Source organism: Myxocyprinus asiaticus, chromosome 40 (assembly GCF_019703515.2).
Source record: "Myxocyprinus asiaticus isolate MX2 ecotype Aquarium Trade chromosome 40, UBuf_Myxa_2, whole genome shotgun sequence".
NCBI lineage: Eukaryota > Metazoa > Chordata > Actinopteri > Cypriniformes > Catostomidae > Myxocyprinus > Myxocyprinus asiaticus.
In genome coordinates, this window is record NC_059383.1 from 37,255,758 (window position 1) to 37,282,931 (window position 27,174).

The following is a 27,174-nucleotide window of genomic DNA, read 5'->3' on the forward strand; positions in this document are numbered from 1 at the left end:
CACGAGTTCGAATCCAGGGCGTGCTGAGTGACTCTAGCCAGGTCTCCTAAGCAACCAAATTGGCCCGGTTGCTAGGGAGGGTAGAGTCGCATGGGGTAACCTCCTCGTGGTCGCTTTAATGTGGTTCTCACTCTCAATGGGGCACGTGGTGAGTTGTGTGTGGATCGCGGAGAGTAGCATGAGCCTCCACATGCTGTGAGTCTCCGCGGTGTCATGCACAACAAGCCACGTGATAAGATGCACGGATTGACTGTCTCAGAAGCGGAGGCAACTGAGACTTGTCCTCCACCACCCGGATTGAGGTGAGTCACCACACCACCACAAGGACCTACTAAGTAGTGGGAACTGAGCATTCCAAATTGGGAGAAAAGGGAATATTATTATTTTTATTTTTTGTTAAACCCCAAGACAAACAAACAAAAGGGCAAGAAGTAAGACAACATAAAATGGGATGACACTAACCAATAATGCATTAAAATGATAAATAAATAATCATAAAATCATAATAATCAATAAATCACCCAAAAAAGAAAATTCTCTCATCATTTACTGCCATCCCAGATGTGTATAACATTCTTTCTTCTGCAGAAGATAAACAAAGATTTTTTTAGAAGGATATTTCAGCTCTGTAGGTCCACACAATGGTGGCCAGAACATTGAAGCTCCAAAAAGCACAAAAAGGCATCATAAAAGTGTAAGACTCCAGTGCTTTAATCCATGCCTTTAGAAGTAATATGATAGGTGTGGGTGAGAAACAGATCAATATTTAAGTAATTTTTTTACTATAAATTCTTCTCCCTGCCCAATAGGTGGCGATATACATGAAGAATGTGAATCGGCAAAAGCACAAAAAGAAGAATTTGAAAGTGAAAGTGGAGATTTATAGTTTAATTAAAGTTAAATTTGTATCGGTTTCTCACCCACACCTATCACCTATCACTTCTAAAGACATGGATTTAACCACTGGAGTTTTATGCTGCCTTTATGTGCCTTTTGGAGCTTCAAAGTTCTAATCACCCATTCTTTTGCATTGTATGGACCTACAGAGCTGAGATATTCCTCTAAAAATCTTCATTTGTGTTCTGCAGAGGGAGGAAAGTCATTCACATCTGGGATGGCTTGACGGTGAGTAAACGATGAGAGAATTTTCAGTTTTGGGGTGAACTATTCCTTTAATCTCACATATTTTGCTGGATTTTTTGATAACAAGACTTGATATCATACACAAGTACATAAAACTTGTCTAAAGATGTTTAGATATTTTTACTGGAAAAGAAGACAAAATATTCTGAGTAAGAAAATATGTTTTGCTGTGAAATTACCAGTTATGAAATAAATGGATATGCTGTAAAACAATGAAAGGAATGATTGACATCATTGGTTTTGGGGCCATTTGCCTGAATCATCTCACGACGCTCCGGTACGCGCGCACGCATGCGCACTGGCCCTTCATGGGCGCTCAGTATATATCCATAGTGACAATAACACCGGGAGAATCCACCGACGGCGTCTCCCCATGACAACGGCAGCCAGACAATCTAACAGCGTCCGGATGGCGGGAGAGCCACGTGCAAATATGCGTTTTTGAATTGTTACATTTTTTAAACACGTTTCATCAGTTTACGTCATAATTCCTGTATATATTTGCGGCGCGTCCTGCAGTTGTCATGTAGCGGAGGCCGCGCTGGATTGGATTGCGTTGCTGGGTGGGGAGGGGGACTGATCAGACGGCTGAGACATCTCTAATCAAAAGCATCGGCAATATTCGGACATTTTCAAAGCTGGATTGTGGATTTCCCGTGGGGTTCAAGGTAATTTGACCTCAGATTGTCTCTTGATGATGTTCTGTCTTTTGGCCGCTGACAGGTGCACATATATTAGATCTCTGTGATAGTAAAGCAGTCCCATTCATTCATCATATCTCGTTTTCTCACCATAATTTGTTGTGCATTCATTAGGGATTGATTGCACATGGATGCACATGGAAATACAGAATGTATAACGCCTTATAATTACATTATTTTAAAGCTTACACTCATCACTTTTCAATAATCATTCATCGATTATGTCTCGTGTCATACCAGTAACTGAAACATTGCATTTGTACATTTATGCATGTGATATACCATTGTATTTACATGGTTTTTAAATCAGTGATGGTACTAGATGGTACTTCGATATGTACTATGATACTCAATAATTACCATTTTCAATACCATTGTATTTACATGTTACCCCAAGGTACATCAAATAATACCATGGTAAAGTCATCTTAGTGCCATGGTAATTTTTAGAATGCTTGCAAGGTGTTAGCTGTCTTTACACATTAAAGAAATAATTCGATTTAAAAATGAAAATTCCAAAAATGTCGTTCCAAACCCCTATGACTCTCTTCTGTGGAAAACAAGAAGGGGATGTTTAGCAGAATGTCCAGGCTGCACTCTTCCATATAATGAAAGTAGATGGTTACTACAGCTGTCAAGCTCCAAAAAGGACAAAAAATACCATTAAGTAGTAGTCTATATGACTTGTGCACTGTATTCCAAGTCTTCTATAACCATACGACAGATTTGTGTGAGGAACACACTGAAATTGAAGTCATTAATCCAACCCAGTCTCATAGTTTGAGTGTTACAATAACAACATTTTGGGGGCCTGGGTAGCTCAGCAAGTAAAGATGCTGACTACCACACCTGGAGTTGCAAATTCAAATCCAGGGCATGCTGAGTGACCCGGTTGCTAGGGTGGGTAGAGTCACATTGGGTTAACCTCCTTGTGGTCGCTATAATGTGGTTCTCACTCTCGGTGGGGCACGTGGTGAATTGTGCGTGGATGCCGCGGAGAATAGCGTGAATTGTCTACACGTGCTAGGTCTCCACAGTAACGCTCAACAAGCCACTTGTTAAGATGTACGGATTGACGGTCTCAGACGCGGAGGCAACTGAGATTCATCCTCCGCCACCCGGATTGAGGCGAGTCACTACGCCACCATGAGGACTTAGAGCGCAATGGGAATTGGGCATTCCAAATTGGGGAGAGCCCAATTTCTACCATTCATTTAAATAGAAGTGGCCCGTCTCTGCTAAATAGTCTCTGCTATTACTCACACACTGCTATGTTATGATATCGAAACACTTTTAATCTGACGCATCATTTGAAAAATGACACTTTTTAATGCTTGTATTACAGACCCACCTACATTTACACACTTATTCCAACACGATTAGCTTGCACGCTAGCTCACCTCATAGAGCTAGCGCAAATATTGGAAAATTTGGTTGCAAATGCGAGTGATTTCCTTGCATTGTAGTGGAGGGTTGCGCATAGAGTAAAAGATTGATATTGGGGTTTAATAAGCGATATCGAGATCATTCAAACTAAGATCGCGATGCTTTGGAAAAACTGTATTTTTACCCACCCCTAATTTTAAGCGAAAAGTGCAGCCTGGATATTCTACTATGTTTTCAATGACTCTTGTGTTGTGCACTGACAATATTGTGTATGTTTAGGATGGATGGAGGAGCACTGGCAGATGGGGACGGTGGCCAGCGAAGAGTGGATTCGGTTGAGGGGGGCCTTGAAATTGTTCCTCTGGAAATGTATGACTCAGCTCGGGCCAAGATAGAAGCCAACCTCCGCTGGCTGTTTGCCAAAGCTTACGGTGAAGGTACGTGCATTTCTCACCCTCACTTCTGTACAGTGGTACAGTGATGGTATCAGATAGTAATACTATGGTTCTTTGATATATAGGCTACCATGATACTGAAATTAAGGAAGAATGGTATTTTTGTTTTTACATGAATTTCAGGCCCATCATAGTATTCCATCTGAAACCATGGTACATGTCCAAAGAACATTGTAGTACTATGGTACATTTCCAAAAATCATAATATTACCATGTTAAAAAAAAAACATTGTATTACTATGGTACTTTTAGGTACTGTTTTGTGCTGGGCGCAACACACTTGTTACATCTGTCGATGTGATGCCCCCTGGGTTGATGGCCTTGAGACATGGTCAATGGCAAAAAGGGAATTGTCTAGAATGAGCCTAAAGCCACAGAGTGTAATGGCTATGGCTCTAGTCTGACTTGGAGAGAAGTCTGCAAAGTGTGTGTGTGTGTGTGTGTGTGTGTGTGTTTACTTATAGCAGACCATCTTGGGTCTTATCAGAGTACAAAAATACCAGCATCAGTGTGACATCACTAATCCTGCAGACTGAAATAGCTGTGAGTGATTATTACAGAGCACCTGTGTGTGAATGTGTTTGTTCATGTGCAGTGGCTGAAGGTAACATACACTGCATTGTAGTAAGCACAATATGAAGACTCAGAGATCAACAGAAGATACACATTTTAAATCTGCTCTTTCCTGGACTCAAACTTACAACCTTTTGACCTGTGGTCCAATGCGTTAACCACTGGGCCGTTCAGTTGACACAGCTCAAAAGTGCCAAAGAGCCATTCCAAGCTGAGTGCAGCAGGTTTTAAATAAAAAAAGAATAATATAATAATTACATTTAGAAATGTATCTCTGCCAATTTCAGAAAACAGAAAAAGGAAGCAATGATACATTAATAGTTTTGTTTAAATTGACTAAGCATTTTGATCACTATGTGACACTCCAAATTGCTTAGTACCCTCAGGACATGATGTTGAAGACCCCTACCAATTTTAATTCAAACTGGACAAAGTGTTTTAAATATGCATTACCTTTTCCTATAATTCATAATGGCGGAGGGGTTATATGGCTGATGTTGGAAAAATTGATATTGTTCGAAATCCTCATGACCCAAGGAGTCCAAAGACACCAAACTCATATTTGTAGGACAAATGTTTCAAGTTACAGTTACAGGCAAAAATATCATATTTTAACATTTCTTGACCCATAGGTAGCGCTGTCACCAAACTTTGCATGTTACCTCTGATCATTGTCCTGATAAAGCATAACCAATTTTGTTTAGAAAGGACAAAGTATTGCCGAGATTCTGCCTCAAATCCATTTTAATTTTAACTTTGCGTTGGCATAATTTCTGAATGGTAACACAAATTAAAATGATTTCTGGTCAGTTCTGTGCCGCTTGGTCTGGAGATTATTTTGAGCCATCGTTTGGACAAATCGGACAAAGTTTGAAGGACGTGAAAAGTTTAAACTGTAAACGACATAATCCAAGATGACATCAAGAGGAGAGGAATCAGACAAAAAAAGAAATGTGTCTCTAGGACAAACGGTTCAAAAGATACACGCCAAAGAAAAGTGAATTTTTGAACTGGTGGTGGCGCTATACAGTATGACCTAGAGACCCCAAATTTGGTATAGGGGCTATTCGTGCCCACCCCTATCAGTGTGCCAAATTGAATCATGTTCTTATGTACGGTTCATAAGGCTGCTATAGACTCCCAGTCAGAATAATAATAATAATAATACTAACAGATACAATAGTGGCTAGTCCCTTCGGGACATGGCCCCTAATAAATAAATGACAGTTTTTATTATAGGTCATTTTATATGGTATCAGTAATCTCCATTAAAGCTAAAGGTGCATCAATAAATATAAATTTTGTCTGATACAATAGCCGATTATTAAATATTATGAGCATCAGCTGATATTTGGGCCGTGCATATGCTATAGTATTTTATCTTAAAAAAAAAAAAAAAGAAGAAATAAATGTTTTTACTTGGACACTGATGACGATGTGAATCAAAAATGTTTTGTTCTTGCACTTTATGACCTCCAAATAAATAATCTTTAAGATTGGTTCTATGGATTTATTATTGAAAATAATATAATAATAATAATAATAATATTACTCTAATAATACTAATATTGAAAATGTATTTTGCATGCTTTTATATTAATTATATAGATTAAACAATATTGACAACTTCCCTTTGTCATGATTTCTTATAGATTGTTCCATATTGATCTCATGGATATGAATGAGGGAAACTGATCTAAATTAAGCACTGCCTCTTTAAGAAGCTTGACCTTTTATATTTATTATATATGGTGTACTACCATACTACTGTATTTTTTGCAGTATGTAAATTGTATGTACCAGGGTGACGAATGAATGTGAAGTAGTCTAATTTCCGCCGTAATATTTTTTATTTTATTTAGATTTTTTAAAATGTTCTCCCCTTTTCTCTCCAATTTGGAATGCCCAATTCCCATTGCTTACTAGGTCCTCGTGGTGGCGCAGTTACTCACCTCAATACGGGTGATGGAGTACAAGTCTCAGTTGCCTCCACGTCTGAGACCGTCAATCCACGCATCTTATCACGTGACTCGTTGTGCATGACATCGTGGAGACTCACAGCATGTGGAGGCTCATACTACTCTCCACGATCCATGCACAACTTACATCGCGCCCCATTGAGAACGAGAACCCCTAATCGCGACCACGAGGAGGTTACCCCATGTGACTCTACCCTCCCTAGCAACCGGGCCAATTTGGTTGCTTAGGAGACCTGGCTGGAGTCACTCAGCACATCCTGGATTTGAACTCACGACTCCAGGGGTGATAGTCAGCGTCAATACTCGCTGAGATACCCAGGCCCCTCAGCTGTAATATTAAACATCTGACTCATTATTTCATTGGCCTGTCAAGAGTTAGGACATTTTAACACAAAATTGGATCACAAAACCAGATAACTGGCCACTCAACGAATTAAACATGCACTGTAGGGAGGTCAACTGACAAAAGCATGCTACTGTTTAAGCTGTTTATTGATGCATACTGTGAACTATTTTATGTATTATTTTTTTATGGAGTATACAGTAGTATATATTGCATAGTATGCATTAAGCAGTACACTAGTATTCCAATCCAAACAGAGCCATTGTTTGTTTTTAGCATATTGACCTTTCACTATAAAAACATCTTTTACATTCATATATTGTAAGTATAGGCTACCTTTCAATAAAAATAATTCTGTATCTAAATGCACAGTTGTGGCACATGCTGGTAGTATTTCAGAATAATGTGATGTGATAGTATTTGACTGATTGCCCTTTCAGGGTTTGTCTTCAGTAGATATAAGACCCCAGTGGACCTCACTGTTCAGCTAACGCAGAGATTAAGTCAAATTTGATGTGATATTCAGTGTTTTTAAGGAGTTTTCCTTGTATGATCTTTGTCCAGGGTGGAAGGTGTGGTCTGTTGTCATCGCAAGGGAAACCCTTTGTGTGTGTGTGTGTGTGTGTGTGTCTGACCCATTTCTGACTGTCAGTCTTTATTTATTAATGAGAAGTGGTACACACATTCAGTGACACATACACACAAACTTAAACATGATAACCTGTCTTTAAACACTGACGTGTTTGGAATCACTAGATTGATTGTTTTTACACACAGGAATATAAAGAATCAGACACTAAAATACTGAGATATCAGCCAGGCCGATTAATCAACCCATATTTGGCCGTTTTGAGATTATCAGAATTGGCTAATTAATATAAGTGGTCAGTTCTGAAATCTACCAATATTCTTGTCAGTGCATATTGCACGTTTTCTGTTTTCAAAAAGTTTTAGTGAATTTTAGTTTAATGGTCATTGACAAATAAGGTTGTCCAAGGTGATTAAAAATAAGATAGCTTTTGAAAATCCAGTTCAAAACACACAAGTTTGTATAGATGTAATCTTTGTGTTCATGTTGCTTTTTTAAAAACATTTATAGCATTTTCTACAACGAAATTGGTTTAAAGACCTGTAAATGTAATGTGGTGTAATCATCAATTAAAGGGCATCTTGAATACATGAGTGCACACAACATGAATGTTTTCAGACATATTTTTTAAGGAAAAAAATAAAAAATAATAATATGTGTGTATGTATGTATGTATGTATGTATGTATGTATGTATGTATATATATATATATATTTGTGTGTGTATATGTATATGTGTGTGTATATATTCTTTTTTAAAAGAAATACCGGATAAAACATTACTCTGCAACATTTTCTTATTTCAAAAGTTTCACATTTTAATGAGACTTGTTTTTATTTATTTTCTTTTACTGTCTCCGGACGGTTACACCACACAACACTTTTTACTTCAAGCATTAAAAAAAGAAAAATATCAAAATGACTTAAACTCAAATTGAAAACATGTGCATCATAGTAGAGGTGTAGTAGAGGTGTATTCATCACAGTAGAGGTGTATTCATCATAGTAGAGGTGTAGTAGAGGTGTATTCATCACAGTAGAGGTGTAGTAGAGGTGTATTCATCACAGTAGAGGTGTATTCATCATAGTAGAGGTGTATTCATCATAGCAGAGGTGTATTCATCATAGTAGAGGTGTATTCATCACAGTAGAGGTGTAGTAGAGGTGTATTCATCACAGTAGAGGTGTATTCATCACAGTAGAGGTGTATTCATCATAGTAGAGGTGTAGTAGAGGTGTATTCATCACAGTAGAGGTGTATTCATCATAGTAGAGGTGTATTCATCATAATAGAGGTGTAGTAGAGGTGTATTCATCATAGTAGAGGTGTATTCATCATAGTAGAGGTGTATTCATCATAGTAGAGGTGTAGTAGAGGTGTATTCATCACAGTAGAGGTGTAGTAGAGGTGTATTCATCACAGTAGAGGTGTATTCATCATAGTAGAGGTGTATTCATCATAGTAGAGGTGTATTCATCATAGTAGAGGTGTAGTAGAGGTGTATTCATCACAGTAGAGGTGTAGTAGAGGTGTATTCATCATAGTAGAGGTGTAGTAGAGGTGTATTCATCATAGTAGATGTGTAGTAGTGGTGTATTCATCATAGTAGAGGTGTATTCATCATAGTAGAGGTGTAGTAGAGGTGTATTCATCACAGTAGAGGTGTAGTAGAGGTGTATTCATCATAGTAGAGGTGTATTCATCATAGTAGAGGTGTATTCATCATAGTAGAGGTGTAGTAGAGGTGTATTCATCACAGTAGAGGTGTAGTAGAGGTGTATTCATCACAGTAGAGGTGTATTCATCACAGTAGAGGTGTATTCATCATAGTAGAGGTGTATTCATCATAGTAGAGGTGTAGTAGAGGTGTATTCATCATAGTAGATGTGTAGTAGTGGTGTATTCATCATAGTAGAGGTGTAGTAGAGGTGTATTCATCACAGTAGAGGTGTAGTAGAGGTGTATTCATCACAGTAGAGGTGTATTCATCACAGTAGAGGTGTATTCATCATAGTAGAGGTGTATTCATCATAGTAGAGGTGTAGTAGAGGTGTATTCATCATAGTAGATGTGTAGTAGTGGTGTATTCATCATAGTAGAGGTGTAGTAGAGGTGTATTCATCACAGTAGAGGTGTATTCATCATAGTAGAGGTGTAGTAGAGGTGTATTCATCATAGTAGAGGTGTATTCATCATAGTAGAGGTGTAGTAGTGGTGTATTCATCATAGTAGATGTGTAGTAGTGGTGTATTCATCACAGTAGAGGTGTAGTAGAGGTGTATTCATCACAGTAGAGGTGTATTCATCATAGTAGAGGTGTAGCAGAGGTGTATTCATCATAGTAGAGGTGTATTCATCATAGTAGAGGTGTAGTAGAGGTGTATTCATCACAGTAGAGGTGTAGTAGAGGTGTATTCATCACAGTAGAGGTGTATTCATCATAGTAGAGGTGTATTCATCATAGTAGAGGTGTAGTAGAGGTGTATTCATCACAGTAGAGGTGTAGTAGAGGTGTATTCATCATAGTAGAGGTGTATTCATCACAGTAGAGGTGTATTCATCATAGTAGAGGTGTATTCATCACAGTAGAGGTGTAGTAGAGGTGTATTCATCATAGTAGAGGTGTAGTAGAGGTGTATTCATCACAGTAGAGGTGTAGTAGAGGTGTATTCATCACAGTAGAGGTGTATTCATCACAGTAGAGGTGTAGTAGAGGTGTATTCATCATAGTAGAGGTGTATTCATCACAGTAGAGGTGTAGTAGAGGTGTATTCATCATAGTAGAGGTGTAGTAGAGGTGTATTCATCACAGTAGAGATGTAGTAGAGGTGTATTCATCACAGTAGAGGTGTATTCATCACAGTAGAGGTGTAGTAGAGGTGTATTCATCATAGTAGAGGTGTATTCATCACAGTAGAGGTGTAGTAGAGGTGTATTCATCATAGTAGAGGTGTATTCATCACAGTAGAGGTGTAGTAGAGGTGTATTCATCACAGTAGAGGTGTAGTAGAGGTGTATTCATCATAGTAGAGGTGTAGTAGAGGTGTATTCATCATAGTAGAGGTGTAGTAGAGGTGTATTCATCATAGTAGAGGTGTATTCATCATAGTAGAGGTGTAGTAGAGGTGTATTCATCATAGTAGAGGTGTAGTAGAGGTGTATTCATCATAGTAGAGGTGTATTCAAGTAATTGTTTTGTGTGGATAACTTGACCTAGATCTGGACAAAAAAAATTAAACAAAAAATGACCCTTAAAATAAGTGATAATTATTGTATTTTTTACTTACATCAGCCTGCTGACTTGATATCAATATTGGCTATTAAAGGACCCACAAGCAACCGGGCCAATTTGGTTAGGAGACCTGACTGGAGTCACTCAGCACACCCTGGATTCTAATTCACCAGGGGTGGTAGTCAGAGTCTTTACTCGCTGAGCTACCCAGGCCCACAAATATTAGTATTTATTGTGAAAAACACTACAAAAATAATTTTGTAAAAGTGTATAAAACAACAAATAGTGTTTTAAAGCAGCTTTACAGAAAATAGTGAATTACAACCCTTTTTTCTTACAAATAAATGTTTTTTGTCATAATATATGACATTATATGCCAATTTATTTTTATTTCTCTATTTATTTCTTACTATGGCTTTCAGTACAATAAAGTAATTGTGAATAAACCAATAATTTCAGAATGAAACGGTAATCATTTCAAATAATATAATTTTCTTTAAAAAGTTTGAAATCTCCTGCACTAGCTGTACCCAAAGCTAACAGACATGGACTAAAAGGTGCAAAACTCCCATTTTAATTTCAAGAGGTCTAAAAACTCTACAAATGTTGGTTCTCTGCATTAGTCAACAGCAAATTCAGTAGATGAAATCTGTGTTAATGTGGTTCAATGTGTACCTTACAAAGAGAAGCAATTTCATTAAGCAGTTTCACTGGTTAAAGATAGTGGTACCACAGTAATCCCGATAGTCAGTGTTGTGGCCATCTATCACTAAGTGGATAATCTGTAAAAAGCACATTTCATGCACACGCGTGCGCACACATCTTCCTCTCACCAGGGGTTATTAGACAGTCTGCCACTGTTAATCTTCCTCAGGCTTAATCTGATTGGTTGACCTTTGACCTCTTAGTTGAACAAAACCTCAAAATGACCCTTGGTGGAAGTGGAAAAAAAAACATTCAAATTGAAAAATCTACACATGTTGTAGACAATCAAAAAAATAGCTGAGAGCAAAAATAGTAAAATAAATACTAAGAAATAAACGATGACTTCCAACTGTTCTTTTATAACTGCACTGGTGTTGGCATTAGCTGCTTATCATCTCGACTGTGCTCATTTCTCAGGTCTGAATCAAACAAACAGGTTCAAATATGAGAACAATTCTTTTGATGCTTAGCTACATTAGCATAGTGGTCCGATTAGCAGTTAACTGTAATTAGCGCTAGTAGAAAAAGAGGCGAATATATAATCACATTGAGAGATCGCTCTGTGCAGCCCATGTCGTCATTAAACCCAGAGAGAGCTTTCTGTGGTGTTTGTTCGATTCAGTTTGTGTGTGGTTTGGCTAGCAGGAAATTAGCCTTTGACGCATTGCTAAAAACAGCTAATCTCCAGATCACCTGTCTGACACTTTCGTTTTCTTTCTGTCTGAAACCCTGATTGTCCTCTTGATCTTTGTTTCTCAGAAATCCTCGAATGACTCTGAAAAAATTATATATTTTACAAAAAAGTGTGTTAGCGTTAAACACGGACAAAAGATATGGATGACTCATCTTGGGGTTTATACATAAGTTGCTCTCTAAAATGAGACCGTCCCCTCCCACTTAAATTATACCAAAAAAGACAAACATTATGACTAAAACAGAAACTCTGTGGAAAATGAACTCTGCCTGTGTTCATTAAAATTCTGTTATCATTTACTCACCCTCATGTTGTTCTAAACGTGTGTGGTAGGGATGAGTGCTACTACTTATTTTCTTATTTTTGATCCGATACCAAGTACTATAGTGGTTGTGATTTTGATTCATTTCACTGACTCGATTCTTTTGATTCCATGCACCAAAAAGATTCGTTCATTGACCATATTTGCAAGTTAAGCCTTTGCACCTGTAGATGCCGACAGATGACCGTCTTCTAATTAATTGCATGGAACCAAAAGCAGTCATTCAGGTCCAGAACAAGTCTAATTATCCTTAATTAAAATTTGCGTGTCTGTATTCTACTTAGAGACTTCAGCACTGCAGAGTGTTTAAGCATCATAAACATTTCCCCACAAATTACAACAAATGCATAACTTTATTTTTATTTTTTATTTTATAAATAAATATCTTTTTCTCCCCAATTTGGAATGCCCAATTCCCAATGAGCTCTAAGTCCTTGTGGTGGCGTAGTGACTCAATCCGGGTGGTGGGGGACGAATCTCAGTTGCCTAAGACTGTCAATCCGCGCATTTTATCACGTAGCGTGTGTGGAGGCTTCACGCTATTCCCTGCGGCATCCACGCACAACTTACCATGTGCCCCAACCGAGAGTGACCCACATTATAGCAACCACGAGGAGGTTACCCCATGTGACTCTACCCTCCCTAGCAACCGGGCCAATTTGGTTACTTAGGAGACCTGGCTGGAGTCACTCAGCACATCCTGGATTCGATCTCGCAACTCCAGGGGTGGTAGTCAGCGTCAATACTCGCTGAGCTACCCAGGCCCCCAACAAATGCATATCTATCATACTGTGAACTGCTGAGTATGGCTATTTGTCAAGCTATACGGTCATATCTCACTTTTATTCATAAATCATCCGGCTCCATTTTTTGTTGAACACGCTATTGAACTGAGTGAACGACGTCCAACTCCTCCTCTTGTTCAGCCGGTCAGCTGATCCTCATTCATGATGATTGATTCATTTAATTCGGTTGTGAACGAGTTTACCAGTACATTCAGTTCGTTCATGAATGACATGACTGACTGGTTCAGTGTAGGGGTGTATTCTTTCAGTGGGTCAAACCAGTGATATGCTCCTTCACAGCTCACTCTTGAATACTATTGGCTCTGGCTAAAGTCAGTCTTTCAAAGCAACACAAATGGAATTTGCATGTGTATAAATGTACAAAGACACTTAATTTAGTTTATACACAGTAACCGTTATGTACAAATGGCAAGTCTTATTGTTCCTATATTTTGTCAAATGCTGGTCTTAAATAGACACTGAAAAAGTTCAAGAAATGCCTAATGATATCTTACACTCTGCTCCAAAGCATAACATTTCCATCTGTTATTCATGTCCTTTTAACTGTATGGTCCTCGGTCATAAATTGGGGATTCTGTTTTGTGCATACTATGAACTTGTCTTAGTGCATTTCAACTCTTTCCTTATTTAATGAGATTGACTCGCATGTTGAACTGAATGAACGACATGGCTCCTCTTGTTCAGTCGTTCAGAAGATACTCTTTCATAAACAAGATGACTGAGAGAGTCATTCATTACGTTCGCGAATGACTTTACCAGTACATTCAGTTTGTTCATGAATGCCGTCTCATCTTGTTCAGACTCAAACTAGTACTAGTTCAGTGAAGGGGCGTATTTGTTCAGCGGGTCAAACCAATGATATGCTCCTTCACAGCCCGCATTCGAATGCTATTGGCTGTCTTTACAGGCATGAAAAGCAGCTCATTGGCTTTGAAAGGGAGATACGTCAGTGAACGAGAAACACGAGTCAGTGTATGGAGGTGACCTTAAAAGACTGATTCATTCAGGAACGAAACATCACTAAACTACTATTAATATCAATTTTAGTGATACCAATACTGATATACATCAACAAATTTTTTTTTTTGTGTGTGCAAATTCTGAGGATGAAATGGGTAATTTTAAACATGACATAATCCATATACATTACAGTATATTCTTTTTACAAGTATAGGTCTGTCTGTGACTGCTTGTGTCTTTCAGCATATCTGCACATTAAGATGAGCGGAAGGAGAAATAGTTCCTATCCTATGCTACTTTTTGCTAATGTATTTCTTTTTTTTTTTTTCACTTTGAAGCTTATGGTATGCCTTAATTTACATGGTAAGTAAACAATAAAATCACTAGTTTAAAAAAACGTCGATCCACCATATAACTTTCTATCTTCTTTGGAACACAGAAGATGATGTTAAGCAGAATGTGAGCCTCAGTCACTATTCACTTTCATTGCATATTTTTTCCCATACAATTAAAGTAAATGGTGACTGAGGCTGTCATTTTGCCTATTATCTCCTTTTGTGTCCCACAGAAGAAAGAAAGTCGTACAGGTTTGGAACAACATGAGGATGAGTAATGCTCACAGGATTTTCATTTTTGGGTGAACTGTCCCTTTAAAGATGTAAAGTGGTCATTATTTACTCTTGTTTGACTGTATATAATTACTGAACCCTCTCTCTTTGTTTGTCTTTCTCTCAGAGCACATCCCGACTGACCTGAGGGACCCGTTCTACACGGATCAGTACTGTGTGGAGCACATAAAGCCTCCGGTTTTCTCTCTCCTGCTGTCTTCAGAGCTGTACTGCAGGGTGTGTGGGCTGCTGCTGAAGGGCGACCAAGCATCTGCGCTCACCTCCCATCAGGCCGTCATCCAGACGCTTGCACGGCGGGGAATATATGCCAGAGAAGCCGACGACACACCCGTTTCCCACGATGACCTCTCTTCCACCCCTGTTAAGATGGTTAGAGAGTGATTTTGAACTTTTAGATTAAGACAGAAGAGAGTGTTAGTGGTCTTGTGTCGGGATTTTGAAGTTTATGTAATGGTGGCTGTGTGTGTGTGATTTTTGGAGAGGTGCCTTTGAGGACAGAACTAAGCACAATATGACCATCTGTTAAAAACCTGCTGGGTTGTTTTGTGTGTGTGTGAGAGAGAGAGAGGTGTGGGACCTACTCATCTCCATTTACGGTCTCTATCCGCCACATAGATGCACGGCTCCTTTGCTATCTGATAAAAAAAGCTTTCAAAAACATACTGTGCTATTTCCATGATACCATGGTAATATCATGTTTTTTTTGGACGTGCACCATGGTAAAACCACAGTATTCTTTGAATAGTCTTGTGTAGCCAGACTTTTGATTATCAGCATTACAGCTTGTTCTGGCCATGAACCGCCCAGTTAGACAGAATGAGAATGTTCTTTTTAAGAGGACTCAAGTGTGAACACCTTTTCTTGAACAGTATTTCTATTGGCAGTAGAGCATCTTTACACATGACTTCATTTAATTTTGGTCAAAAGGAAACACTAGTTTATATATATATATATATATATTAATAATCATATCGCAGTTCAAATCACAATCGCACTATTTTGCAAAATAATTGCAATTAGATTTTTTTCTCCAAATTGTGCAGCCTTACTCTATACTGCCTACTATTTTCAAAAAATAGTATGTACTGCACAGTATGCAGTATGCTAGTATTGCATTTGAAACATCGTCTCTCAACATTCATTCTCTCAACATATTATTTATGCAAATAAACATCTATTCTGTTACATTGATGTGTATATGTCTGTGTCTGTGTCTGTGTGTTTGGGTAGAGTTCTCATATTCCTCTGATTGACGCTCTGATGATGGCGTATACAGTGGAGATGATGGCTATAGAGAAAGTCGTGACAAGCGTCAAACGCTTCTCAAACTTTTGCGCATCTAAAGAACTCCCCTTCAGCATGGAGGAAGCCATGCTCTTCTGGATTAACAAGGTCTGTCTACTCTTTGTGATAAAGCAGAATGATTGTCTTGTATCTTTAAAGAAATAGTTCACCCAAAAAATGAAAATTCTCTCATCATTTACTCACCCTCGTGCCATCCCAGATGTGCATGACTTTCTTTCTTCTGCTGAACACAAAAGAAGATTTGTAGAAGAATATTTCAGCTCTGTAGGTCCATACAATGCAACTGAATGGTGACCAGAACTTCGAAGCTCAAAAAAGAACATAAAGACAGCATAAAAGTAACGCATACAACTTCAGTGGGTAAATCCATATCTTCAGAAGCGATATGATAGGTGTGTGTGAGATACAGCTCACTATTAGTGAAAAAGTCCTTTTTACTAAAAATCTCCACTTTCACTTCCACGTTCTTCTTCTTTTGTTCTTTGGCTATTCGCATTCTTCGTGCATATTGCCACTTACTCGTCGGGCTGATCAAAGGTGGAGATTTGTAGTGAAAAAGAACTTAAATATTGATCTGTTTCTCACCCACACTTATCATATCACTTCTGAAGTCATGGATTAAACCACTGGAGTCGTATGGATTACTTTAATGCTGCCTTAATGTGCTTTTTGGAGCTTCAAAGTTTTGCATTGTATGGACCTACAAAGCTGAGATATTCTTCTAAAAACCTTCGTTTTTGTCCTGCAGAAGAAATTAAGTCATATACATCTGGGATGGCATGAGGGTGAGTAAATGATGAGAGAAATTTCATTTTTGGGTGAACTATTCCTTTAAAAGGCAAGAAAAATCCTATTTCCCATTATATGTCTTCTTTATGTGGTTGAAACGGCATCTGGCAAGTTTTTAACTGTATGAATCGTGCATGTATTTGTATTTTCTAGGTCATTTTGAAGACGAGAGAGCTCTCTGAGAAGGAACTCAAGATGAAACAGCCGCTCATTGATTCGCCGTGCCATCAGAAGGTATGACCAATCACAAGCCTCAGATGGAGTTCCACATCTAAAAGTAGAATAACTCTTAGAGCTTTAGCATGCAGGCCTGTATTCTCATTGTTGATTGGCTGGTTCACTCGCTGTGCATTTGACACAGTTTAGCCCTGTTCTCTGATCAGATTTTGACTGCTTTTAACAGATCTGATCCATCTGTCTCTCTCTTTCTACCTCCATTTGTGTCTGTGTTCAGAACGGAACACTAGCATACTACATACTAGAGGTCGACCGATAAGTAAGGTGGTGGAATAGGCTGATAACGGATTAATCGGCCAATATATATATATATATAAATTTTTTTTTTTTTTTTTTTTAAATAGATCTATAGAATAATAAAAAGTGTCTTATTCTTTTCTTACTATAAAGGGTGCAGACATTGAGGCTGCAAAATGAATAAAATCCCAAAACCAGTTTATTGTGCAACCAAAATCCCAATAATAACCAGAGAAATTAAGATTTGGTGCAAAACGTGGGACTTTTTTTACTTTAAACAATACACCAGGGACTCTTATTTTGAAATTGCAGAGATTTGGCTCTGTTATAATGCTCTGTATGTAAATATTTACCAAATTAAGCTTTTTATAGCCTATAGATTCACCAGATAAAGAGTTGTGTATGTATATATTTCACCAGATGAGGTTTATTGATGAGGAATAAAAATAAATTAGGGGAAAAATTTAAAACAAAATATGGACAACTATCGGCATATATTTTTTCCGATAAAATAGAGATTAATCAGTAAAACCGATATATTGGTCTACCACTACTACATACTGTACACTATACACTGTATACTACCTACTTTCTTTTTAAATAGTATGTGAAATAGTATACAGTATGCACCAGTAAACAGTACACGTCGTAGTATAATGGCCTCAATAAGTTGCATGCCAAGGGGGCCTGGGTAGCTCAGTGGTAAAATACGCTGGCTACCACCCCTGGAGATCGCTAGCTCACTAGTTCGAATCCCAGGGCATGGTGAGTGACTCCAGCCAGGTGTCCTAATCAACCAAATTGGCCCGGTTGCTAGGGAGGGTAGAGTCACATGGGGTAACCTCCTCGTGGTCGCTATAATGTGGTCCGTTCACAGTGGAGCACATGGTGAGTTGAGCGTGGTTCTGCAGTGGATGGCATGAAGTCTCCACACACGCTATGTCTCCGTGGCAATGCACTCAACAAGCCACGGTCTCAGACGCAGAGGCAACTGGGATTCGTCCTCAGCCACCCGGACTGAGGCAAATCACTTGCTTTGTGCTTTTTTTTAAAGAAAAGGAGGAATGTATCGAAGTTAACTTTTCTGGTAATCAACATTATGCCACAAATGCTGTCGATTGAGCTGAACTTGTATTGAACCCGGAATATTCCTTTAACTTTTGAGCGTCCCATCCAATAATAAGTCAAGGAAGAGATCTTTCTCCTTTGATGGCCATTTAAAACTACCTGTATATTCTGATATTTCAAATATACAATTTTATTTCATCATAGTAGATTTTTTGGAGGGCTCTTTAAAGTGTGAAATGGAATTTTGATACAACTTTTACTATTTCTGCCATATCTCGTAAGAGTAGGATGTTAGTATGCTATTCTGAACATAGCCTCACTTCTTGACATTTAACCTTTCACCTTTGACCTGTTTTATGCTCTTCCTGTTTGTCTCTCTTGCCCCGCCCCTTCCTGTCTGATAGTCTCCCTCAAAATGGTACTGGAAACTCGTGCCTGTAAGTGCCACAGCGCTCCCTATGTGTCTGCCGCGACATGCTCCGAGCATACGACTGTATTGTCATGTTTGTGTGTGTTTGTTTGGGAGGAAGGGTGTGTTTATGAGGCACTCATATCATTTTGCATACAACCTCATGCGTTCATCCCTGTCCATCTCTCTCTCTCTCAGCCTGATCTCATGAACGCTTTGGCCCATTGCATGCTGGAGCCAGTGGAGTTCTCTCGTGTGGTACAGTACTCACACACACACACACATAAACTCAATACTCCCTGTCTTTCAATCCGTCACACCCTCACTCATCCATCTGTCTATCCATACATCCACGCACCCTATCAATCTTCATAATTACCTTCTCTTGATTTTTGTTTCACTTTACCTGCACTTAAAGTAGCATTAGCGTATAACTAGATCTGGATTTCCAGAAGATAACAGCAGTGCTTGTAAGGCAGCGAAAGAATAGTGTTTAAGTTTTAGGTCGGTTTTAGTTTTAGACTTTAGTTCTTTGTAATATGAAATGCTGCATCAGAGCTGCTTTGCCGTTGTCTTGACACTAAGCACACTCTTGTTTTCTGTCAACTGTAAATGAAAATCAACACATAAGATGACACTGTCTTTGCAGAATAAAGGTGGCTTTAGATGGTTAAATAGAAATGAGAAAGAAAGACCAATCACTATTCAGTATGCAAACAATTACGAGAATGAATACCATTTGCAGTAAGTACATTTTACCATGGTGTCATAGTACATTGCTGGAATCTGAAATTATCTACGAAACAACGTTTAAAGGGATAGTTCACCCAAAATGAAAATTCTCTCATCATTTACTCACCCTCATGCCATCCCAAATGTGAATGACTTTCTTTCTTCTACAGAACACAAATTAAGATTTGTAGGTTCATACAATGCAAGTGAATGGTGGCCAGAGCTTTGAAGGTCCATGAAAGCACTTAAGGGCAGCATTCAAGTAATCCATATGACTCCAGTGGTTTAGTCCATGTCTTCAGAAGTGATGTGATGAGAAACAGATCAATATTTATGTCCTTTTTTACTATAAATCTCCACTTTCACTTTCACATTCTCCTTTTGTGTTTAGCGATTTACATTCTTTATGCATATTGCCACCTACTGGGCAAGGAGGAGAATTGTCATGAGGATGAGTAAATGATGAGATAATTTTATTTTTTTTTGGGGGGGGGGGGGGAGTGAACTGTCGCTTTAAATTGAGTCTGTACGTGAAGCTTTTTGCTTAATAATTTTTATAGAATATTGGGAAGATGTAACGAGAATTTCAATACTTTGCTGCCTTGCAAGCACTGTAATTAATCGGCACTAAAAGCAATCAGTACTTTTAGATGCATATATATGTACATTATAGTGTCAGGTAAAATTTCATTCAAGAACTTCTGAGTTTTGTGTTCACTGAAGATGTTTCTCCACCCACCCGAGTGCCTTCAGCAGTTCAGCTACAGTAGTGTGTGTGGATCTGTGCTGTAGTGGTAAAGAAGCTTTTGGGGGGCTTGGGTAGCTCAGCAAGTATTGACGCTGGCTACCACCCCTGGAGTCACGAGTTCGAATCCAGGGTGTTCTCAGTGACTCCAGCCAGGTCTCCTAAGCAACCAAATTGGCCCGGTTGCTAGGGAGGATAGAGTCACATTGGGTATCCTCCTTGTGGTCGCGATTAGTGGTTCTCACTTTCAGTAGGTAGCGTGGTAAGTTGTGCGTGGATCGCGGAGAGTAGCATGAGCCTCCACATGCTGTGAGTTTCCGTGGTGTCATGCACAACGAGTCACGTGATAATATGCATGGATTGACTGTCTCAGAAGCGGAGGCAACTGAGACTTGTCCTCTTCCACCCAGATTGAGGTGAGTAACCGCACTACCATGAGGACCTAGTAAGTAGTGGGAATTGGGCATTTGAAAATGGGATAAAAAATTTTTTTTAAAAGAAGCTTTTGAACATCAGCTGGGACTGTTTTATCATGTTTCAATCAAATTTGACTCTTGATTTTACTTGAATATGAATTTTCTCATTTAGTTTAATTCTATATTGATGCATTTTAATAGTGAACTACCTGAATTTACAGCATAATGGTTTGTCTGGTACTTAATATATTTCATCATTGTTTGTTAGTGATAAACATTTATATCTTTGCAACTTTCCAAAGCAAGACTTTTCTCCATTTTTGTGACACACCTTGCATGAAAATAATGTTTTAAAGTGAGTTTGTATGTGTGAGAGACTGTCTGCATGTGTCTGACCTGTGTTAGATGGGTTTGTAATTCCTTCCCTGCTGTCTGTCAGGTACGTTACCGTAGAGATCACCTGTCTGGACGTCCTTTTCCTCACCTGGCTGTGATGGAGGATTTGATGAAGGATGTGTGTGACGGGGCGGCACTTCTAACGGTTATCCACTTCTACTGCCCTGAATACATGAGACTAGATGGTATATACTCACATTTATTTATTTATTTATTTAGTCAGTATGAATTCAAAATGGAGTAAATAATTTTCTTACTGAGTATATTTGTCATGTTTTTCAGTATAAATAACAAAACATTCTTAAAACAAGATGTACTTGAGAACCAAAATGGCATTAGATATTTTATTTCCAGAGAAATGTAGTAACAGTTATGCTTTATAACAAAAAATAAATGAATAAATCATTACCAATGGGGTCAGAAAACAAATTAAACCCCACCAAAATTAAAATTTTCTCTGAAAACAAGATTTAAAGGGATAGTTCACCCAAAAATGAACATTCTCTTATCATTTACTCACCCTCATGCCATCCCAGATGTGTGTGACTTTCTTTCTTCTGCAGAACACAAATGAAGATTTTTAGAAGAATATCTCGGCTCTGTAGATCCATACAATGCAAGTGAATGGTGATCAGAACTTTGAAGGTCCAAAAATCACATAAAGGAAACATAAAAGTAATCCATAAGATTTCAGTGGTTAAATCCATGTCTTCAGAAGCTATATGATAGGTGTGGGTGAGAAACAGATCAAAATGTAAGTCATTTTTTACTATAAATCTCCACTTTCACTTTTACATCTGACAGTCACATGTGGTGCCTGTTTAGTTTCACTTTCACATCTGAAAGTGAAAGAGGAGATTTAGGGTAAAAAAGGACTTAAATATGGTTCTGTTTCTCACCCATACCTATCATATCACTTCTAAAGATATAGATGTAACCACTGGATTCGTATGGATTACTTTTATGCTTTCTTTGTGATTTTTGGAGCTACAAAGTTCTGGTCACCATTCACTTGCATTGTATGGACCTACAGAGCTGAAATGTTCTTCTACAAATCTTTATTTGTGTTCTGCAGAAGAAAGAAAGTCATACACATCTGGGATGGCATGAGGGTGAATAAATGATGAGAGAATTTTCATTTTTGGGTGAACTATCCCTTTAATATCTCATGCAATTTTGCTTTTTGCTGTGTATTTACTCTCATAAAACACATTCCTGATCTTTTTGTGTTGCATTAATTCATCAGTACATGTTATTCCAAAGAAGAATATGTTTGCCTTGGTAATCCTTCATCAAAATGTAATAATTTTCTCCGTCTCTGATACAACATTTCTGGTTCAATTCTGTAATGGATCGGACACTTTTCACAATCCGTGTTGGATGGAAAAAAAAGTCCTGCTATACATTTTTTTTGTCTTGTTGAAGATCATGTTTCTCCGGAAATACATCAGATTTTGGAAGTAAAATGGGTTGTGAGCACTGTTTCATGGTGACTTAAAAATGCATTATGATGATGTTGTTTTATCTCCTTTTTTAGACATATGTCTGAAAGAGGTGCCCTCGCTCCCAGATAGCATGTATAATGTCCATTTACTACGAGAGTTTTCTAACGAATACCTGAACAGGTGTTTTTATCTGCATGCTGAAGATCTGCTCTACGGCCCACCTGTACTCAAGGTTAGACCAAGTTCCTGTCTGGCCTAATCACATACACACAAACACAATAGTCTCCAGAACATGGCTTTCACAACTGACGACTATTAGTGTATAACTGTTTTTGTTCTTTCAGCATAACGTGATGGTTTTCATCGCTGAGCTGTTTTGGTGGTTTGAAGTTGTGAAGCCGGACTTTGTAAAGCCAAGAGACCTACAAGAGATTAAAGATGGTGAGGAACAAGTCGTTCTTAAGATGGCAATACTCTTAGATTCACAGATCTTCCCTTTGTTAGCCTTACGTCTTCCGAAAAATGGCAATCTAATAATTGTTTAATTGAATATTTATTGTAAAATTGTGATTGACACCCCTCCGATCTGATCTGACAGTGAGACCGTCTCTTCAGCCAAAGAGTGTCCGCCCCCACGTGCCCATATCCAGTGCCACCAAGCGTAGCTTCTTAACGCCCTCCCCTTCAGCCGATTCATTGTTGACAAGTGCTAATCCTGACGGTTGTATGAGGTATTACCTGCATCCTGAGGAGTCTTTGTCTGTGTAAGTCTGTTCCATGTGTGTCAAAAGTTCATGTTATTATTGTTATGGCTAGTAATAGACCTATATATCGGCTATGCCAAGTTTTCTACCAATAATTGGTTATTTAGAGATTTTGAGCATCAGCTGATACCCTGATGCCCGCTTGTCCGCTTAACAGAAGCGTTTGGAGCCGTTCACACTGAATGCGTTTTGCACCCAACCTCGCTAATTTTCAATCGTTTTTCACTATAAACATGCGCTAGACGAATGTTTTTGACTATTATGCCCTGTCTTTGCTGTTTTCTTAGCGTCTCGAGCAACGCTGCGTTTTTTTAGATGTCGTGTCAAGTAAAAAAGAACTTCAAATGTTAAAAACGCTCCTCGAGACACCTGTGTTCTGCGTTACGCTGCACCTTACATGAACATGTTTGGTCTGAATGACCCTTTACATTACACGTGTGTCAGTTAAAGGGTTAGGTATCGTAAAGATGATGTCTTTAACAATATACAGTTATTTTATTACTTTTAAAGCCCCCCCCATAAATAAATAGTCCTTAACTTTGGTTAAGTATTTGATTGTTTTTAAAAAACCACATTAACAAACTTGATGAAAATTAGTTACAGTATTAAAAAAAAATAATTGGGAAAAAATGGAACTGGTTCTAAATAACAACAATTCCCTACTGTTGTAATTTACTAAATCTACTGCCAGTCTTATCATTATTTTGGATTGACTTTTGAATAACTATTGTGTAAAATAAGTGTTCAGCATTTTTATGCATGTCTCATTTGCCATCATTAAATTGTACTATATCATAAATATGTAAGAGATAATGTACAGTCGGTTGTTGTCACAAAATAACCTCCAACAGGGGTCTTGTATCAGCCTGAAGGGGTTTATTGTGCGATAACAACCGGCTTAATATACATTATCCAGCTTATTACACGGCTACCTTCCAAATCCATAAATACGTGAACATAAAATATTGATTTGCATTTAAATTATGTAATTATGTGTGAAGAAAGAAATCACTGAACAGCTAAATTCCACCACCGGTTTGCAACAGAGTTCTGTTATTGGTGTTTATTTTGTAATTAATGACTGATTGACTGCTCATTATCCAGCTCATTAAAAGACTTCTTGCCATATAAATAAATGCACATGAAACATTTATTTGTTTAAAATATTTTGTTAGCTTACTTGTAGAGATCACAGAGTGATCCGAGAAGCAGGTAAGATGACTCACAATACCTGGATGTGCGGTTGTTACTGAGAAATATCAGACCACTAGATGGCACCATTGACCAATCAGAATCGAGTATTCTAGAGAGCCGTGTAATAAACACACATAAAGCCACCCAACTTTCTAGTAGATGTCGGCATTGGCATTGCCCTTAACTGCTAGTTGAGGCTTTTTACATGTCGCTGTTTGACCTTTTTGCTTTAATATGAGTCTAAATTTATTTTTGTTTTAGTGTAAGGGTAGACTGTATAAAGCTCATATCTTGTTTTCCTCTCAGAACTAAGGGAAGCCCCGCCCACAGCCCCTCCTACCCGCTTCTCTCACTGCGACAAAGACAACAGAAGCCCATTCAGGGCGAGGAGAATTCAGGTAGCCACATTCTTATTCCTTTCTGGGTATTAGGACAATATTGTGTGTAACTTGGTAATATTCACTGTTCTGTCTGTTTTCCCTCTCTCTTTCATTCTCTGTGAGTAGAACTCAGAAACAGGTCAAACTCATTGTCCCATATGGATGGACCATTACTTGGATCACAACTTGCCTGGGCGGAAAGGAAACAAAGGTCAGGGTATGTAGATGGCATTAGGGCTGGGCGTTATGATCAAAATCTTATATCACGCTCAGTCTTAGTCATAATTCATTCTAACACCTTTTTTTAAATAAATATCTCTCTCGCTTGTTTTTTCTGTCAGGCGCATCTCTCAGATGGAGATGGACTGGGAACGTGTTTGTGGCGATAACGTCAGCTTGGCTCGTTCCATTAGTAAGGACAGTTTAGCGTCTAATGTCATTTCCATTACTCCACGACACAGAATCAATGGCCAGCCCCTCCCCCAGACAGGTCACTATGACAACCAGGAGGAAGAGGAGGAGCTTGTGGCTGTCAGTAACCCTGAGGGTTCGGCCAGATCTAGGGATGCCCAGCCTGAGAGTTACTTCTTAGAACCGTTGCAACCTGCGGTTCTTCGTCCAAATAAGGAGAAAACAGGAATTAGTAAATGGGAAGAGAGTGGTGAGGGGCGGACTCAAGCACGCAGGCGGGCGTACAACCCTACAGAATGCACACTCAACCGGACGTTTACTCCGATCGATAGCATAGAGCCAGAAAGGGCACGAACTGAGTCCCCTACGCAATCTGGAGGTTTCTTCCTGCATGACGACGCAGAATTTGTTCGTGATAGTCCACTCGGAGGTTGGGAAGACATCGCATCGGACTCGGAATTTGAGGAAGATGACGAAGTAGAAGATCAGGAGCGAGACCTTGCCAAAGCGCTGCTATTGCATGTTAGCCGGAAGTGTGTTAGCCGTGGAGACGTAGAGGAGGAGTCTGCGAAGCTGCGAGAGGACGTTTGCGTACAAGAACGGGATGATAAGGAAGGCGCGAGTGGACGGGCCAGTCCGTGCCCCAGCATGTTATCGCAGGCTAGCAGCACATCAACGGGCACTGGACGCATGACAAGTTTCGCAAAACAGCGTAGACATAAAGTTGGATTTCCTGATGGTTGCTACAGCACTGGCAGCTCTCAAACTACAACTCCTGATGGGTCCGAAAGTGGCCTCTTTCCATCAGATATGAGCCCGAGTACACCCTTTGGAGGCGCCCGACCCGGCCTCGCTTCCGAACTCGTCCACCTTCGCATGCAACTGGAGGAGAAACGACGTACCATCGAGATGCAGAAAAAGAATATGGAGACGTTGTCGGCACGCCAAAGGCTGCAATTGGGCAAAGCAGCGTTCCTGCATGTCATTAAAAAGGGAAGGAGTGACACACTGCCACACCCACTCAAACCAGAAATTGTGCCCAAAGAGAAAGAATTAGCAAAGGACGACACATACGTGGAAGTTCTTAAAGCCCGAGGCAAGGAGGCAGAGCAGTGCCCAAATAAAGAAATATTGCACGAGGGTACACTGGTAGCAGCCTCAGAGGTGGATAAGGACAATCGTTTGAGTGTCTCGAGAGGGTGTGACGTTTTGGACGGTGTAGGCGGAGAGCCGGATCTTGGCGAATGCAGCCGCTCTATCGAACTTTTAAACGAAGCCATTGGAGCAATTCAACAACAAATGATGCAACTGTCGCTGCAGCAGGACTTACTCATAAAACAGTCTGTTAAGTCGCCTCAAGAACACTCGCAAACACATGCAACCAAACCGAACACTGTGCCGTTGTTAAACGAAAACATACCAGAGCCACATGAGGCTAAGTCCCACCTCTTCGTGCAGTTCACAGAAACTATTTCCACCGCAACAAAGCGACCTCCGAGACTTAGCTCGAGTCGTGCGCTTCGGACGAAACCTACCGACCTCAAACTGAGCAAGGATGCCAACAGTCGCCCAAAAGTAAGCACTCTGACAACAACTGGTGACCCCAGGCCCTCACTGGGTGGCAGGACCCCCCAGGCTGAGAATGAAGAAGAGGGTGGGTCTAAAGAGGGTGGGCGTGGCTCAAAAGGAATCATTCAAAATACCACATTCAAACTGCATAACTCTGGAATACGGCGTGCTGACAGTCATGACTTGCCCCAAACTGAACTCCCCACTTTGGAACCTTCACCTGTGGATGCGACCTGGGAGAGGAACGAGTCTGGTGGCTCTGGGGAAGAGAATGTTGCAGGACCGTCTGAAGAAAATAGAAGCAAAGCTCAGCTTATTGAGGTTGACCTATCTGACCTGGCTGACCCTTCTGAAACTAGCACAGAACCTGACAGTGAACAGAAGCCTGGACTGGGCTTCTTCTTTAAGGTACCAGAGCATTTGCACAAATCTTTGCAGTCTGTTGTTATCCTGTTCTCCAGTCTATTATAATTATATTGCATTATATAATATCTGATTGGCTGAGCCACGTTCGAATTCTTTCCAAAGGCCAAAGTATACAGTACTTTGGTTTTTCACGT

General features: G+C 39.3%; 1 protein-coding gene and 1 long non-coding RNA gene across 4 annotated transcripts in view; both read left to right on the top strand.

Moving 5' to 3' along the window:
• Positions 1–1,491: 1,491 nt before the first annotated feature.
• Positions 1,492–27,174, top strand: part of LOC127431170 (calmodulin-regulated spectrin-associated protein 1-B-like) — a 32,985-nt gene continuing 7,302 nt past the window's right edge. For 2 of the 3 annotated variants that reach the window (XM_051681471.1, XM_051681472.1), the window contains exons 1-11: positions 14,768–14,886; positions 15,748–15,909; positions 16,765–16,845; positions 18,761–18,820; positions 20,895–21,036; positions 22,389–22,528; positions 22,641–22,737; positions 22,895–23,060; positions 24,561–24,652; positions 24,761–24,851; positions 24,976–27,022. In XM_051681471.1, coding sequence (XP_051537431.1) covers positions 14,884–14,886; positions 15,748–15,909; positions 16,765–16,845; positions 18,761–18,820; positions 20,895–21,036; positions 22,389–22,528; positions 22,641–22,737; positions 22,895–23,060; positions 24,561–24,652; positions 24,761–24,851; positions 24,976–27,022 — 3,081 coding nt within the window. In that variant the 5' untranslated portion in view covers positions 14,768–14,883. Of the gene's footprint in view, positions 1,812–3,509; positions 3,668–14,623; positions 14,887–15,747; positions 15,910–16,764; positions 16,846–18,760; positions 18,821–20,894; positions 21,037–22,388; positions 22,529–22,640; positions 22,738–22,894; positions 23,061–24,560; positions 24,653–24,760; positions 24,852–24,975; positions 27,023–27,174 lie in introns of those variants that run through there. The other variant, XM_051681473.1, reaches the window with a different exon arrangement.
• LOC127431183 (uncharacterized) lies at positions 8,015–10,059 on the top strand. Its single transcript, XR_007895538.1, has 6 exons — positions 8,015–8,443; positions 8,812–8,882; positions 9,098–9,128; positions 9,302–9,321; positions 9,874–9,955; positions 10,018–10,059. It is a non-coding gene; the product is annotated as an uncharacterized LOC127431183 (long non-coding RNA).